The sequence below is a fragment of the Grammomys surdaster genome, unplaced genomic scaffold, assembly GCF_004785775.1.
Source record: "Grammomys surdaster isolate TR1022 unplaced genomic scaffold, NIH_TR_1.0 125114, whole genome shotgun sequence".
Lineage (NCBI taxonomy): Eukaryota > Metazoa > Chordata > Mammalia > Rodentia > Muridae > Grammomys > Grammomys surdaster.
Genome location: NW_021620017.1, coordinates 345,570 through 364,321, shown reverse-complemented (window position 1 = coordinate 364,321; position 18,752 = coordinate 345,570). Strand labels below are relative to the sequence as shown.

Sequence of the window (18,752 nt, the reverse complement as noted above, 5' to 3'; positions counted from 1 at the left end):
GAAGAGGGCATTAGATCCCCTGGAGCTGGAGTGCAAGACTATTGTGAGCTGTAATGTGGGTGCTGGGAATCGAACCCCAGTTCTCTGGAAGAATAGCTAGTTCTCTTAGCGGCTGAGCCATTTCTCCAGGTCCAAAATATCATTTTAAAAAATACGGAATTAAGAATTTACAGTTATGTTGCTTTTTAGCTTTTTTTCTCCATTAAAATAGTACTGAAAACAGATAAAAATTATAAACCACATGGACAAAGAGAGTGGTGGGTGAGATGAGAACATATCCTGACCAGATAAATTGGAAGTGACAAGGGAAAGCCTGAGCCATTGGGCAGAATGGAGAGAGATGGGTAAGAAAGAAAGATATTAAGTAAAGGTCTGAACCTGGCGCAGTGGGAGGATAGCTAGGGTTGCTTCCAGGGTGCACAGGGAAGGTGATTAATTGTTTTGCAGGGTGTTGTCTTTATTATCAACCAGAGCCTCCTAAACCCAGCTTGCTAGCTCTGTCTCAGCAACTGAGAGATTCTCTTGTAAACTTGTGAAAATAAATACTATATTGTTCAGCAGGATGTGTCTGATTGTCAGACTACGTCTCTGGAACTGGAGCTCAGTCACTGGGCTACAGGATAGGCTAACTCCCCAAAATGAATCCTGGAATGCCTGGTCAACGCATTTACATGTTTGTATTTTTCCACAATATATTGAATAATAATCACACACAATATCAATTTTGTTCACTTTATTTCACTAACTACTACTATTTTCAGAATTATTAAGATCAGAACCTGGAACTGGGCAGCTCTACCAAATTAGACTTAGCCACTCATCCTCAATAGGCCAATTAAATTGACAAACAATAGTGATAAGTAGAGGTGGAAGATTTTTCTGATATGGCCACACTGGGAAGAGGAACAAATAAAGAAGTCCAGTGGAATTGTCTGTGCTCCATTCTCAGAGCTCTGACATGAGGTTTAGGTTTAAGGTATAGTATTACCTGTCATTGACCTATCATTGATTTTTCTTTACTCCAATTTCTCTTGAAAGATGGTCAGACAGGTTATCAGAACTATATGAAGGGAGACACGTTCCTTAGTGTCTGGCACCAGACTTTAGCCTTTCCTTATCCCAGTGTGAGATTCCTGAAAATTCCAGTGACTTGGAGACCATTGTTCCAATAATCTTAGCATCAAAGAGAAGAAGCACAAATATCTCTGTAAAATATCTTCATTCTTGCAAGGAGGGCTCTACTACTGATTTCACTTGGTAGATATAGCCAATAGTAATCACTGGTTCTTTTGTTATAATCTTAATTATTAACTCTGAAATCACAGATTGTATTTCACATGGTACAGTAGTAAGTATATGGTAATATATACTACAGAGTGTCTTTGAACAAGTCAAAGAGGCATGCAGGGTTCAGTGGTGGCAAAGAGGCTATCTAGATGTAAGGAAAAGTTTCAGTAAAGAACCAGACAAGTAGTTTTACAAACCACAGCTATTCAAAACATAGATTGGCCAAATGCCAAGTATAGTGTCATTTGGATGTACCTCGTAGACAATGGAAACTCCTTGAGCTGGAGCCTGAGGACAAAGACAGAAGGTCTTTGCTGCAGCAATTTTCGAGGATGTGACAAAGGACTAGGTGATGGGTCAGTGCACCTTCTACATCTCAGACTTATATGCTCTGTTTTAACGTCTTAAGGGAGAGGCTGGTATCTGATATGACTGAAAAATTCATGAGTGGTGTTTCCAATATGATTCCATATATTAACATGTGTAATGATTTATTGGTACCAATACATTATTTATCAGTTTGTGCCTCATGATGGTGGTTGTTTACTTGAATAAACAAGTTTAATGGCAAACTGTCTGACTACTTAAGCTCAGAATATAGCAATTTAGGTTAAAACCGTTCCGTGAAGGCGAGAGGACTTAGTAGGTATAGGTTCTTGCTACTAAGTCTGATGACCTGAGTTCCATCCCTGTGATCCACCTAGTGGAAAGATAAAACCAATTGCCACAAACTGTCCTCTGACCTCTAGCTGAGTGCCATGGTATGCATGTGCCCTACACACACACACATACATGCACCACAAAATAAACTTTAAAGATGAAATAAGAAATTCTTGCTTTAGAAACTGTAGTATTTTAAGGATAGCATATCAGAAAGGTGCTGGTCTACACAGTTTAGGACACAGCTTGATATCCATACTCATATCCTGAATAGAGGGTAAGGAGCATGTGAAATGAATAAACAAGAACCAGAATTCATGCAGGACCTTGTCTGGTCTTGGCACTGCTGGGGAAAAAGCTGTAGGAAGACATTGACCAATGAGGTATTTCAAATGACTTTCCATAAAGCAGTGTACAGTGATTTGAATGCTCTTGGGTCATGGGAAGTGGTACTATTAGGAAGTGTAGCCTTGTTGAAGGAAATGTGTCACTGAATAGGTGGGTTTTGAGGGCTCCTAGTGCTCAAGCTTCACACAGTGCAGAAGAGAGAGTCTCCTTCTGGCTGCCTTCAGATCAAGAGGTAGAACTCCCAGGTCTGCCAGCACCATGTCTGCCTCCATGCTGCCATGCTTCCTGCCTTGATGATAATGAATTAAACCTCTGAAACTGTAAGCCAGCCACGATGAAATGTTTGCCTTTATAAGAGTTGCTGAGGTCAAGGTGTCTCTTTACAGCAATGAAATCCTAAGACACAGTAGTTCTTGACCTTTCTAATCTTGTGTCCATTTAATACAGTTACTCAGGTTGTGGTGACCCCCAGCCTTCATTGCTACTTCATAACTGTAATTTTGCTGCTGTTATACATCATAATGTAAACATATGATATGCAGCATCACATCCAAAGGTATTCCAATCCACAGGTTGAAACCTGGTGCTATAAATCATGAGGCCCAGGCTAGGGGATTTAATGTCTGCTCTGCCTGCATACTGCTCACTGCTGGCTCCTGGTCAGACACCACACAGGAAGAATAGAAGACTCTGGGTGGTCTTATAGACAGAAGCTCCAGAACCTTCCATCTGATGGTTTATCAAAGAAATGGCTGGTTCCTCATGCAATAGCCGTCGAATGAAGCTGGCTATATATTTAGCTTCCCATTCAAGTTGGACTTCTCTCTTAACTACAACCAGACAAGGAGGGTGTATCTAATGAAAGTCTTCTTTTTCTAGGAGTGGCAGGCACCAAGTCAAATAATTGCAACAAAACAAACCACAGAAGTAAACCTCAGCCCAAACAGAGGCAATAACAAAGGTCTTAATCTTTAGGGACCTGGGTTGTTGCACTTCTAAAACAAATACAGAATGCAACCACAAGAAGGAGACAGTTAGCAAATAACAAAGAGGTCTTAGAAATCACACATGCCACAGTGGAAAGTTGAAGATAAAGTCAGTGACTTCATCCAGGAACAAGAAAAGTTATGGAAAACAAGAGAGAAAAGGTATAGAGTCTTTAGGAGATAGATTCAAACTGACCAGCACTGGACTAATAAGAGTCCTATAAAGATAGAATAGGACTCACTGAAGCTATCCCAGGCAAAGAATATGTATTGTACTGGACAGACATGAGACTGACCTGAAGAAACCTGCAGCAAGGCACATCATTGAAAACTCTTTAGTTTCAAACAACCAAACAGGACAAAGTAAGACACAATGAAACAAAGCAAAAGCCCTCATATTCCACGCTTTGTCTCAATATGGGCCAAATCACCCACACTTTGATCTTCCTTGTTCATGAGCTTCATGTGATCTGTGAGTTGCATCTTGCGCATTTCAAGCTTCTGGGCTAATATCCAATTATCAGTGAGTACATACCATGTGTGTTCTTTTGTGATTGGGTTACCTCACTCAGGATGATATTTTCTAGTTCCATCCATTTACCTAAGAATTTCTCAAATTCGTTGTTTTTAATAGCTGAGTAATATTCCATTGTGTAAATATACCACATTTTCTGTATCTATTCCTCTGTTGACAGACATCTGGGTTCTTTCCAGCTTCTGGCTATTATAAATAAGGGTGCTATGAATATAGTGGAGCATGTGTCCTTATTATATGACAAAGCATGGGACAGAAACTGAAGGAGGGGTTGTCCAGAGACTGCTCCACCTGGGTATCCATCCCTTGTGCATTCACCAAAGGTAAACACTGATGTAGATGTCAGGAAGTGCATGCTGACAGGAGCCTGATACAGCTGTCTCCTTAAAGGTCTGCCAGAGCCTGAAATATACAGAGGCGGAAGCTCACAGCTAACCATTGAGCTGATCATGGGGTTCCCAATGGAGGAGTGAGAGAGAAGACTGAAGGAGCTGAAAGGGTTTGTGGCTCCATGAGGAAAGCAACAATACCAACCAACCAGAGCTCCCAGGGTCTAGACCACCAGCCTGGGAGCACATAGGGAGGGGCTTATGGCTCCAGCTGTATACATAGGGGAGGATGACAGTGTCAGGCATAGGTGGATGAGGAAGTCCTTGGTCCAGTGAAGCTAGATGCCCCAGTGTGGGTGAAATTGTGGGTGGGGAGGTGAGAGTTGGAGGATGGGTGGGGGCATATTCTCATAGAAGCAGGAGGAGGAGGGATGGGATAGGGGGCTTCTGGGTGGGGGGAAAGGGGATTACATTTGAAATGTAAAATGAAATATCCAATAAAAAAAGCCCTCATATCAAGTCTGGACAAGGCAATCCAATAGGAGGAACCTGTAAACCCCGGAGACAAGTGGTCTTGTCAATACTGTACCCAGATTGGTCAAGATGCCACCCTGTGTCCAGATGGACAGGCTTTAGAAAGACCAGGTTCAGCCCTCTGTACCTGTACTCTTTCTTGACCTCTAATGGAAGCAAGTCTGAGGATGGCTGAGTCCTCTTAGCTTTGTAGAAAGCTTTAGAATTCAAACATCATTAGATGTCCTAGTGATCAGCAGTTGCCTAGCAAGCATAAGGCTCTAGAGTGAGGGTTAGTTCTCAACCTGTAGGTCTTGACTGCTTTGGTAGTTAAATGACCTTTTCGCAGGGGTCACTTAAAGACTACCAGAAAACACGAGTATTTATTCTACAATTAAAAATAGAAGCAAAATTATAGTTATGAAGGAGCAATGAAAATGATTTTATGGTTGATGGTCACTATGACATAAGGAATATGACATAAGTGTAACAGCATTAAGAAGGCTGAGAACTGCTGATCTAAAGTTTATGTTCAAATCCCTAGTACTGCAAAACAGCAAATAAAATTTGCGTCAATATACTGATCCATTTGATTCTTACCCAGTGTGACTGTCACATTCCAGTTGTGTAGTGATCAAGAGTGGAATGGTCACTGCTGGCTACTTTATTCCATGTAGCTCAGCTTGACCTACTGCAGGTCCCGTTCTAGTCCCACAGATGGTTCCCCATTCTAATGCCATCCTGTTTCAATAATATTTCAGAGGAAAGAGGAGGAGGAGAGGAGGCGAGGGGAAGAACAGATTCGACTCCAAGAGGAGCAAAGGGCGAAGGAACTTTATTGGACCCTAAAGCAGGCCCAGCTGCACTGCCAAGCCAGTGAAAATGAAGATCGTGAATGGGAAGAACAGTGTGAGTTGGTCTGTGTCCTGGTCCTGGAGGCCTGCCCTCCAGCTCCTTCCCTGGTGGATGTGATTTGTCATCATTTCTGCTTCCTTCCTTACCATACAAGGCTAGACCCATGTACATGGCCCTGCTGGGATAAGGACTTGACACTCAGGAGTTTATGTGCCTGTCCTGGAGATGTCTTACATTAAAGAATGAAATATTACATTTACTGAGTTGCCAATAATTTCCTAACTCTATGCTGTTGTCTGAATTAGTGTTCTATTGCTATGAAGAGACACCATGACTCTTATAAAAGAAAGCATTAGAGTTTCAGAGGGTTAGTTCACAACCTTCATGACTGGAAGCAGACAGGCATGGTGATAGAGCAGTAGCTGAGAGTTGTGTGACCTGCAGGAAGCAGGCAGAAGGAACAGGAATATCTGTTAAAGATAGACAGAGACAGAGAGAAATCTACATAGAGCACAGAGTCAGAGAGACCGAGAGATAGACAGAGACCTCGAGATAGGCAGACAAAGACAGAGAGAGACAGAGACAGATAGAGAGACAGACAGACACTGGAACTGGAGTGGACTTCTGAAACCCCAAAGCACACCCCCAGTGACACACTTTCTCCAACAAGACCACACCTCCAGTCCTTCCCCAATAGTTCCACTAACTGGGAACCAAATGTTCAAACATATGAGCCTGTGGGGACTACTCTCATTTAAACCATCACAGCTGTGCTCTGGTGACTTCAGATATGGACACTTAGAGGCTTATCTTAGAGGTACTTCTAACCAGAGCAGATGGATATATGGATTCAGGGCTTTGAGGGAGAAAGTGTCACAAGGTTGGATGTCCTGGTGGGCTCTAAAGGAGTAGTATGAAGTGAACTTGGTGGCAGCTTAGGAATAATGGTAGCAAAGAACAGGTGGCAAACACTCAGGATTTGTGTTTGTGTTTCTGTGTGTATGCTTATATGCATATGGGTAACTATGGAGGTCAGAAGAGGATGTTAGATACCCTGAGGCTGGAATTATAGGTAGCTCTGAATGTTCTGACATGGGTGCTGGAAACTGATCTTTGTTCCTTTTCAAGGTCAGCAATCAATCTTAACCACTGAGTCATCTTTCCAGTCCCAAAGAGTGCACTTTAGACAGAGGCCAGCATGCATAAAGGCACAGTGACAATGGAATATTATAGGCTAAAAATGTTGTGTATGGAAACCCTGAGGATTGTCTGTTTCAACCAAGTCAAGTGGGAAAAACAAGGTGAAGCCAGGTTTGAAGGGTGATATTGTAATTTGTGCCCAGGAATTGTCGAGACCAGGTATGTTGTTATATTAGCAGAGATTTGACTCTTAAGATATCTTTACTTACAAAACCTAGGTACCAAGAAGTAACATAACACAAAATACAGGGTCACATAGGAAGCATCAGAATCAGTATGGTGCATGAATGAGGGTAAGACCCAGGCAGGAATATTTATTGAGATTGCAGGAAAAGCATGGCAGACAGATTTAGGATTGGCTGATGTGAACGGTTTTATGGGGCTGTTGAATGTAGGCAATGGCTCCGGTTGTCTGTATCTGGCCTCTAGAATGACTAGGGCAAATGGATGCTGGCCCAGGTGTAATGGCCAGGTGTAAAAGCTCCTCACTAGAGGCAGTGGCTTTTGTTTGGATTGTTTTCCAAACAAAAACCTGAAAGGCAGACCTTTTACTAACTCCAGTAGTTGGCTGACCCTGGGAGGATGGGACAGCCCTCCAGGATCAACAAGGGCTCAAATGTCAAAGCATCAGTAAACAAAATAGCAACTATGCTTGACCAGTACAGGGCAGGAGGGCCCTTCTATAGTTGAGTATGCGAATCTGTTAGGTCAGGGGGAGAATGAGTAGGGGTGGGTGTGGAGTGGGTGTGTGTTTGCAATCTGTATATTACAGATACTGCAACTAGAGCCAACAGTGGGAGTCAAGAGGTGAGGGTTCTCCTGGGAAGCCCTTTGCTTCTTAGTATGCTTTGACTGTATGAATATATGCCAGGTTCATTAAATAAACATTTTACAAAAAATAACATGTAATCTGTATATTGTAAAATTTGTCATTTTAGAGTGTATTATTAAGCATTTTCTTTAGTATACTTACAAAACTGTGAGCCCCCTCAACTATCTAATCACAGAAAATTTTATCACATCAGAAAGAAAATGTAACCATATTAGTGGTTCTCTTCCCTTGCTTCCAAACCACTAATCTAATGAGTTTCTCTGGATGTGCCTATTATAAGACACTTCTTAGAAACACAAAGATATAGAAGCTGGAGCCATGGCTCAGTGAGTAAGAGCACTGATTGCTCTTGTAGAGGACCTGAGTTCCCAGCCACCACATGATGGCCTACAACCATCTGTGAATCTAATTTCAGGGGATTGGATGCCCTTTTCTAGTATCTGAGCGCACTAGGCATGCAAGTGCTACATAGAAATACATGCTGGCAAAATACCTATAACATAAAATAAAATGTAAAAAAAGAAAAATATATTCTATGGCCCTTTATATCTGACTTCTTTAACTTAGCAGGTGTAAAGGTCTACTCATGTGATAGCATCTATAATTACCTCACCTCCTTTATGTCTGAATTCTTTAACTTAGCAGGTGTGAAGGTCCATTCATGTGGTTGAATTTATAATTACCTTACCTCCTTTATGTCTGTGTGATAATCCAGTCCATGCATATATCACATTTTTGTTTTGTCACTTAAAGGAAAGTGTCTTAAAGCCACTTAAGCACTGGCTTGTTTCTATATTGGGGCTGTTCTGGCTGCTGTAACAAATGCACATGTTTTTTGAAGACATATTTTCAATTCTCCAGGGTATTTCTGCGTCATATGGAGACCAAGTTTGGCATCTAGCTGAGCTATTTTCCAAGGTGACTGTCCATTCTCATCCCCACTGGTGCTGTCTGAGTTTTGCTTTCAGCAAAGCCCCCACTTCCACCTCTGCATTGGACATGGGTGCTGGGAACTGAATATGGATTCTCTGAAGAAACAGTCAGTGCGTTTAACCTCTCAGATACATCTCCCTTCTGCTTTCTTGATGGAGTCTTTGAAACATATTTTGGATTATGAGGAAATCCATTTTTTCATTCATTCATTCATTCGTTCATTCATTAATTTACTTTATATCCCAATTACAGCTTTTCCTCCCTCCAGTCCTTCCCTCTCTCCTCCTTTCTCCCATCCCTTCTGCCCTTTCTCCTCAGAGAAAGGGAGGCCTCCCATGGATAACAACCCACCTTGGCATATCAAGTTGCAATAGGGAAGTCCTGTTTTCTTTTCTTTCTTTACTTGTGAGTTTTGAAACATCCAAGAAACCCGTTATTTACTCCCAGGCCAGTGACTGACACCCTTCTCTCTTCTAAGAGATTTGCAGTTTTAGCTCTTATGTTTAGGCTTCTGCTATGTTTTAAGTTAATTTTTGTGTTAAATGACATTCCTGATTGACTCAGTTGTCAAAGTACCATTTATTGGAAGGGCTATCTTTTCAAAGCCCTTGGCACTCTTGTAGAAATAGTTACCCAAACCATGTCTGCCTCAGACTGCTCAGCTCTGTTCTGCTGACTTACTTATCTCTTCTTATGTCAGCAGCAGTCTTACAATGAAGAAAGCCTGGCAGTCAGCTTTGAAACTGGATATCGTAAGACCTTCATTGCTGTTCTTTATTGGAGTATTTTAATTATTCTGGGACCCTTTTATTTCCAAACAGATTTTAGGATCAGTCGGTCTACTTCTGAAATGAGAGCAGCTGGGATTTTGATAGGAACTGAATTGCATTTGTATTGAGAAGTGTTGCCATCTTCAAAATACTATCCTTAGTGTCAGGTGTGATGGGACACTGCCTGAAATCCCAGAGGAGGTTCAAAGCCAGCCTGGCCTCCACATCAAGTTCAAAGACATGCTCAGCTTGCATAGTGAACCTCTATTTTAAAAATAAAGAGTTGGCTAGGGTTGGGGGCTGGAAAAATGGCTCAGTCATTAAGAATACTTCCTACTCTTCTGTAGGACCTCGGTTTGGTTTCTAGTGTCTGTGTCAGGTGATAAATATGCACACATAGGGACATGTATACATGTAATTAAAATAATTATTAATATATAATAATTAAGGTAAATCACAAAAAACCCTAAGGTCATAGTGCAATAGTAAAATACTTGCCTAGCAAATATGAGGCCCTGGGTTCAACCTTTTAAGACTTCAAAAAAAATTAATCTTCTAATCCTTGAATTTGACAAGATAGCATTTTGTTTAAGTCTTATTTAATCTCCTTTAATGTTTTATAGTTATGCCCTTGTTTTGATAAATTGATTCCTATGAAGTAAATGGAATATATCTAGATTATACAGGCATAATATGCTGGCCCTTTAATTCACTTACTGGCTTATATGGATTAACTATAGATTTTTAGGAATTTTCTATACATAAGATAGCCTATACATAAAACTTTATATTTAAAAAGAGTTTTCCTTTTTCCTTTTTCCCAGAATGAGTATTTTTTTCTTCTCTTTATTTTTTTATATCCTCTCAATTCTTTTGTTTAAGGATATTTTTATTTAAAATTTTTTCATTTCACTATATTTTGATCATGTTTCTCTTCTCTCCTATCTTTTCCCAGACCCTCCAGTGTGCACAAGGCATGCAGTTTAAAGCCAGACTGGATCCCAGAATTGAGAGAGGGAAGTGGATAATGGGGTCCCACTCTTAACTAAGAAGCCATTGGCAATTGATACTCACTGGAAAAGGGAAAATCAGTTTTCTACAATGGAGTCTCGGTGGGGAAGTCAACCACTCTCCAGGGCAGGCCCCATGCCCAGGAGTATTTGCCCACCCCCCACCATATGCCAAAACGTAGTATTTTTTATTTCCTGGTCTTTTTGTTTCCTTTTGGCATTTTTCTGTCTTGTTGGGTTTTTTGTTTGTTTTGATTTAATCCACCTGACTTGTGAATTGTCCTGGTTGGAACTTGCAGTACTGAGTAGGAGTAAAGTAGCAAAATCAGACATCCTTCTTCTTGGTTGTAGGGAAAGAGCTCATTCTTCTTTTCCGGGCAAGTGTGATGCTGTCGGTTTTTCACATATGACCTTCACCAGGTTGCCAAGGCTCCTTTCCCTCCTTGTTTGTTGGGAGTATTGGGCTTTTCTGCATCTGTGGTGATAATTATGTGGTTTTGCTCTTTACTAATATAGTACCTGCCATCGCTGGATTGTGGACTGAAGTCAGTCTTATGCTCCCGGGGTAACTTTCATTTATAATGTATAATCTTTTAAAATATTTGTTACCAGGTTTAGTGTGGCTAATCTACATTTTTTAATATAAGTGTGTGTGTGTGTGTGTGTGTGTGTTTGTACACGCGAGTGCATGCTTGTGTACATGATTCAGGTTGCAGAAGTTGTTGGATCCCCTGGAGCTGAAGTTAAAGGTGGTTGTGAGTTATTTGATATGTTCTGGGAACCAAATTCCAGTCCTCTGGAAGAGCAGCATGTGCTGGTAACCTCTGATCCTTCTCTTCATCCTCATAAACTCTTAATTCACCTTTGCTCTTGGCATCCTTTATATCCACCCTCTCTCATTCTGTCTCAGCCTCTCTGTCTCTGTATCTGTCGGTCTCTATATTTGTCTGTCTGCCTCTGTGTCTACCTTCCTATCTCTGTATTTCTGTATATGTCTCTCTCATAAATTCAGCTCTGAAATACTTGGTTTCTGGGACTTATTTGTAGTTGTAACTGGTGCAGACAATGCATGCACAAGACACGATGTAGCTGCATCCTGGGATTCATAATGAGCCATAATGAAAAATGAGGCTGCAAAGGTAAGATGGGGAAAGCTAAAAGGGAAGCCATTTATCTAAATTCAGAATGGAGGAAGAGGCAAGTAGAAGAATGAGAAGAGACAACATTAATGTTAAAAAAAATAGTGAGATTCACAAGATGAAGCCAGTGAGGTCACCACAGGAAGCACAGGCTGGATAGCTCAGCCCCTTACCAGAGTGACTTCAAACAAGTTCTATGGGTTCTTCTGCCATATGAAGAAAAAGGACCTAAGGCTGGATTGCTTCTGCAGAACTCATGAGCTGCAGTTTTACTGGGGATGGATACTGGAAATTTTGTCCTCTGAGAACTGCCTGATTCTAGCTCAACATTCTGTGTGGCTTCTGAAAATGGAAACACCTCTGAAAAACTTGTAATACACGATAATTCAGGCTCCCTGATCAGAGGTTCTCATATTATTCTTTCTTAAAGAATGATGAGCTGAACTCAGAGATTGTCATTCAAATCTAGCAAATCCATTCTGCACTCAATTAACTTAATCTGAAAGATAGAGTGGGCCATTAATCTATCAGGAGCAGCAGTTTTGATAAAACAGTCAAATTAAATTCTCCAACTGAGATAAAAAGGGGGGAAAGAGCTCTCAATATCACTCGAATGGAGGTTAGTGTTACTCAGCTCAAATCTTAGAGGTCTGATCGCTGAAACTGTCTGGATAGGTCAGGCATGGCAGTGTGTTTAATAACTTTTCAACTGTGAACTTGTGGGGGTGTAGAGTTGGAGACTAGTTGGTCAGAGATTTAGAGAGAATCCAGGAAATGATATTATTTATAGAAGCCAGAAAATTAGCATTGTTGCTGTGAGGTTAAAATGTAAATGAGGTTTGGCCATCTTGAGTAGGAGTTTTGGTCACTCTGGGTCCTCCAACCGTGTGATTTTGGGTATGGCTCCAAATCAACCTCCTACGTGCAATGCCCTCACTTCTTGCCCAGTTACTCACAGAGCTGCCTGAGAACACTCCCCAAAGCCTGGCACGGGAGTTCTATAATGTTGACTTTCTCCCCTCCCTTTTAAAAAGAAGTGGTTCTGAGTTCTTGGTTGAATATTGGCGATTCTAAAGTGCTAGATGCGTGTGAGGGGCTGAGCCTGGGGGAGCTTTCAAGAATGATGCTGGACTGGAAGGAGGCTGGAGCAGAGAAGAATGTGGACCAGAAGTTGAAGGGCAAGAGAAAAGAAGGGCTTTTGGTATCCTCTGCATAGTTGTGTGTGTGTGTGATGATTCCAGTGGGCAAGCTTCACTGGATTAACACATCTCTAGGCCACTGTAAGTTTCATTACAGCTTGATCGTTGAGAGTGTTTCCAGAGATTAACTAAGGGGAAAAAATCATGGTGAATATTTTCCCACAGGATGAATCGCATCCTCAAACTCAGTAAAGAAGCCTCTTATCAGCTAGTTGGTCTTAGGGGATAAATTACTGATACCTTGTTGTTCCTTGGACATAGCCACAGTTTTTCAACTTATATGAAAGTTATGTCCCTGAAGCCTGAAGTTGAAATTGTGACCTAATCATAACCCTAAACTACAGAACACCCTAGCTCATCAACACGGCCCACTGAGAGGATACAGGTTGTGATCTTCTCAGATCTCCCGGCTGGGTAGGAGCTACTGACCAGTATCAGAATACACATATGCACACATGGACATACACATGCATGCACACATGCAGATATATATGCATATAGCTAGCCTGAAAAGAGATCAAAAATCAAAATTTGAAGTACAGTTTTGACTGAATTTATATTACTTTTATAAAACCACCATACATTCAACCATCATAAACCAGGGGCCCTCTCAACTCTGAGTGCCTTTTTCAATGTTAAAACATTGACTAGTACTCATCTTAACTTTTGTATACCTAATTTAGGTTGTATTTGGGGTTCCCTCTCCTGTGGAGTTACTCACAGATCCCAGGGCCTTATTTAGCTTTCCCAAGGCAATCACTGTTCTATCGATATGGCCTGAGAAGAGCTTGGATCCTAAAAGGGTCCAGCAGTTGGCCTTGGTCACCACAGGCATCTCTGTTGTCAGGCATCAAGCTAAGCTAGAGCGAAGTGGGTAATGATAGCGTCCCTAGAAAGCTTGTGATAGACCAAGGCTTCATTCGACCAGCTTAACTGTGGATGGATCTCACTTGCTTTCTTAAACTTTGATGCTCACTTTTCAGGCTTTATCTTTATTGCTAAAGGCACTGATTTATGTAGGTGTCCCCGCTACAGGCTGAGTCACAGGACATCTGTGAAAATGGAGGCCCTAAACAGCCTCTTCAGAGGCTAAGAAGCTGTTCTTTCCATGTGTTCATTTATTCTGTTCCTGGTAGGAACTCCTGGTTCTACCTAAATGCCCTCCTCCCCACTAATCATTCCCCTTCCCACCTCCACCAAAGGACAAGTTGTTTCTAAATGATGTGTTCAATCCCCAGAATACACAGTAAGAACCCTGAATATGTTTAATGCACTCCTCTGTGCTAGGACATGAGCAAACTCCTCACTGAGACCTCAAAGCAAGTCCATGAAGCCTTCCTTTTCTGGTCAGGAAAAGAAAATATAGTTAGTTAATTCTTTGCTCAAAATCACAGAGAGATGCTTGGTTTGGTGACACACATCTTTACTCTCAGCACTCAGGAGGCAGAGACAGACAGATCTCTTTGTGTTGGAGTCTGATTGAGTCTGCATAGCCAGTTCCAGGCTGGCCAAGGCTATCTAGAGAGATCCTGACTCAAATGGACCAAAGTAAAAATCACAAAAAATCAGAAATTAACTATTTATATATATAACACATACACAAACACACAGATACACACTCATGTGCACACACACACACACACAATAAATGATTCAATCATTCAATCAGTCACTGTAATTTTTAAAAGGCAGGGAACTGGCCTTTAGGTCTCCCCCTTCTGCTCAGTCTCAGTATTAAAACCTGACCAAGGGAGCTTGTGACTGGCTCAGTGGGTACAGGCAAATGCTGCCAAGGCTGATAACCTGTGTTCAATTCTTGGGATTCATATGGTGAAAAGAGAACTGAGTCCCACTGTGGCCCTCTGACTTATACACACATACTCTATTCCATTGCCACATCCCTGTAAGTGAAGTAAACAATGATAGTAATCATAATAATAATAATAATCCAAACTAACTGTACAGATTCTGCCAGTTTTTTTCTCTCTGAATTTATTTATTTTTATTTTTTAATTGGATATTTTATTTATTTACATTTCAGATGTCATCCCCTTTCCTGTTTCCCCTCCCTTGAACCCCCTATCCCATTCCCCCTCCTCCCTTTTGCTTTTATACTTGTGGTTGCTTCAGGCATTCTCCTCCCTCAGTGAATTCCTGTTTTCTGCAGCTTCCTATTCTCATTCATGGGTCCCTCCACTGCAGTTTAGCTCAAGCCACCTCTTGAAACTGCAGACCGAACTCTGCCCTCTAGTGGCTTCCAGTTATCTTTCAAGACAGCATTAGAACACAATAGCATCACGTTCCTGTCAGTGGTTTTTTCTGCCTTACATGTCTTCAGTGATGCCGTACTGTACTAGGAGGGACACCTCAAGCCTTTAAGACCATTTTACTAAGAAATCTCTTCCTTTAGCCACTGTTGGTCACATCTTTTGAATCTCCCAGGCATCAGCTTAGACCTCTCCTCACTTCCAGAAGCTACCCATGTCTGCACGAGATGTCCCTCCTCTGGGGGCCCTAAGGTTCAGTACACACCCCACCACAGCACCACTGTTTAGTGAGGTTTTTCCCACTAGACTGTAAGTTCTCTGAGGGCTGAACACTGTAACTGGGTCTCCTGGAGTTGTATGGTGCTTGAGTTGTATAATTATAAGTGGCAGCCCTATTCAATTAGAGCTGGCACATGTTGACAACTAAATACAACCAAATGAATGACTATTCCATTCATTCATTCATTCATTCATCCATTCATGTTTTTGTGACTGGGCTTTCTTATAAAGACAGGCTATGCTAAAGCTCAAAATTCCCCTGCCTCAGCCTCTAGGGTCCTAGAGATATAGGACTGTCTCACCACACCTGACCAACATGCTATTTGAAGTGGTGACACTCTTTCAAACACTCTTTGCACTTCTAGAGCTGTGTGTCCACTTAAGCAGATTCTGCCAAGAAGGAAAGCAGACATTGCTGTGTTTCCTCAGTGTTAGAGTGGAAGGGATGCCACTCTGGAATAGCCCAGCATCCTTGGACTAAGGATGGCACCATCTCTATTTTTCAGGGAAAGAAAACTAAAAAATAATATTGCCCCATACCAGGTAGGAGTTCAGGAACAACACCTATATCTCTATGTCCCTCTACATTGTCTCTTAGGGACTGTAAACTCATGTAGCTGTTTGTATTTGTATGGCAGAGGCTTCCAATACTTCACTCCACAATGATAGTGAAGTCAGTCCTGGATTTCCTGACCCTGTCTAACCCTCTGCCCACAGTGCAAGCAGGTGTCACAGAATTCTTACTGCCAGAGACCTACAGATGAGTCACTGGATCACCAAAGCTCAGAGTTTCTTCTTGGAATGGTCTCCCCACCTCCTTTCTTTAGAAAGTAATTGATCTTTTCATACTATCTTGTTCATTGTCTTTCACTGTAATTCACGAGATTCAAGTAATTTCACAAGGAAAACAGATTTATTCTCTGCCTGAGAGCAGGCAGAGGCAGAGAGGGGACAAAGGAGCTGATCTATTTTAGACATTTGTCTCCCAAGAACTGATCTAGTCCCAGGAAAATTAATCCAGCCGTTCGAAGGTGAATCCAGTCTCACTTAAAGGCCCTACACCCCAACATGAATTTTTATGGAAACAGACCACCTCGTACACAGCAGAGGCCAGGGCTGATTATCCCTTGGCAGCCCTGGTCCCTGTACATTATGAATGCTGTGGACCCTGGTTTTTCTTCTTCCTGTTTTAAAACAACACTCATGACCATTTTCATTAGGTTAGTGCTATTTATCTGTCCTTTCCCCAGCTTGATCAGAGTGGTTGAAAAGGGTCTGTTTCCATATCTTCTCTCTATCCAGCCTAGAGTAAAACGCAGAGCCAAATCGTAGAATGCTTTTTAAAATTATTAATTTTAAAAATGTGAGTATGTGCATACATGTGTATGTGTGTGTATCTGCACATGCACATGCTTATGTATGCTGAGGCCGGTGGTTTTAAATTTTTTCCTCTATCACTTCCCACTTTGTTTTTTGAAATGGGAAATGGTCTCTCCTTAAACCTGAAGCTCACAGATTCAGCTAGAAAGCTCCAGGGATTCTCTGTCTCTGCCTCCCCAGATTTCTGGCACATGCCACCATGTCTACTTTTTATAGGGTGTTGGAGATGGAACTCATGTCTTCACTCTTGTATGGTAAGCATGAACCATCTCCCTAACATACCAGATGCCCTTATCACCTAGAATGTTATCTTGTCTGCCAAGTCTGTTCCAGACACTGGAGTTGGGCAATGAGCAGGCCAAAGTACCTGTTTCTGTGAAGCTCAAAATGCAGGAGATATTCTGTGTGTGACATCACTCTGTACATTCTTCTGTAGGCATAGGCTATGTGGATCTGGGAGATGCAAAATTCTCAGGAAAGGCTCCTGCCCACCTGTGAAGGAGAAACATTCTTAGTGGACTAGAACTACTCACTGTGTCCTCCAAATTCTGACAAAGTGTGGTTTCTAGAGGACTGTAGAAGCCTGTGATCATGTTGAGTAGATTAAGTAAGATTTTCCTTCTTGGAAGGGGATGTGGTCTGCCAGGTCAGTGTAATCATTAATTTTGCACAATTTGAAGTCTGGGGTCAGCTTCCAGTGTTCTTTATTGAGAACTCTCGGATTTTAGAGGAAGGTAGAGACCTAGCAAGAAGCGGTCAGACTTCAGGATAACCAGTTCAAACAGAAGCCTTTGATTCCAATAGGCTTTGTTTGGTCTTCACTTTTCCAACCCCAGACTTTCCTTAACAGCTAGCTACAGACTCATGAATGCACCGAACCACCCACGTACCCACCCACACGCCCACCCACACAGGAACGCACCCACCCACTCGCGCAAGCACCGATGCAAGCACCCACGCACCCATGCACGCATGCACGCACGCACGCACGCACGCACCCACGCACCCACGCACCCATGCACGCACGCACGCACGCAGGCACGCAGGCACCCACGCACGAAGGCACGCAGGCACGCAGACACGCTGGCACGCAGACATGCAGGCACGCACTCATGCACGCACGCGTCCGCCCACGTACGAACATGCGCATACAGCTGGGAGCGCCTTGCTATATCTGTAGTGGAGGCAAGTGTCTTGTAGACCATGGGGTTCTGTGTGACCGCTTCCCAGGGAATCGTGGATTTCCACGTAAGTTGTATACAATGCTGTCTGTGTTTACCCAGTGTACAGCATGGACAGTGGGCCAAGGCCAACCAATCTGTTTTCCTTTCCAGTGCGTAGATCCAAGGCGGCTGATGAGGAGAGGAGCCGTCGTGCTCAACGAGCCCGGGATGAGTACCGGCGCCACTCACTCCGAGCCATCCAGAAGGGCACTGTTGCTGGCTTGAGCACCATGTTCCAAGAACTTGGCCAGAACCACGAGCAGGAGGCAAGACTCTATCACCAGCTTCCTGGCACCAGTCCACCATCATCCCTCACAGGACCTGACAGGTATGTTAGGATACTTATACTCTAAGAAGAGCTGTGACCCATGAGGAAAGCTCCATGGGTTCTACTACAGGCTGTTGGTTGCTTGTTGGATATTTGCCTTTCAGGGCCTCAGCATTCCAGTCTATATAATGGGCAGAACATAGAAACAGGTAGACTATGGACCTTTCAAACAAATTAGCAATTTGGGGGTTAAACTTTCAGAGGTCAAGGATTCTTGTCATCCTTGATAATCTAAAGAAAGCTATATAGCTTCTTTCCCTCAAAATCTGCATATACAAACACTCCAAATGTTTCCATAGTTATAGACTCCTTAACCTTGGTCAAAACCTTGCAATGAGAGACCTAAGATGGAATGAATATGGCCCAGTATCTGAGACTTAGGACCATAGCTTTTTCTAACCATGGATGGAGCTGGTTTGTATGTAGTTTGAATAGCAGGTTTTCACAGTAGAATGGATAGATTGTGAGGTCCTTGCACACATTTGTGACCCCAGAGGAGTTGTTTGTCTAGGACATTTCAGTGACAACCCATGATTGGCAAAGCCAAAGACACAGGTCACCTGGAGCCTCTCCATCTTCTACCTGTCTTGCTATACAGCCATGAGATCTGGCCTCTTATCTCAAGGCCCCTTGGCTATCCTGCAGAACAGCTACTTCCTGGGGAGCAGAGATACGGGAT

General features: G+C 42.4%; 1 protein-coding gene across 1 annotated transcript in view; it reads left to right on the top strand.

Moving 5' to 3' along the window:
* Window positions 1-18,752, top strand: part of Sh2d4b (SH2 domain containing 4B) — a 73,731-nt gene that overhangs the window by 32,473 nt on the left and 22,506 nt on the right. Inside the window, exons 4-5 of the mRNA XM_028785131.1 lie at window positions 5,420-5,567; window positions 17,857-18,073. Coding sequence (XP_028640964.1) covers window positions 5,420-5,567; window positions 17,857-18,073 — 365 coding nt within the window. The remainder of the gene's footprint in view (window positions 1-5,419; window positions 5,568-17,856; window positions 18,074-18,752) is intronic.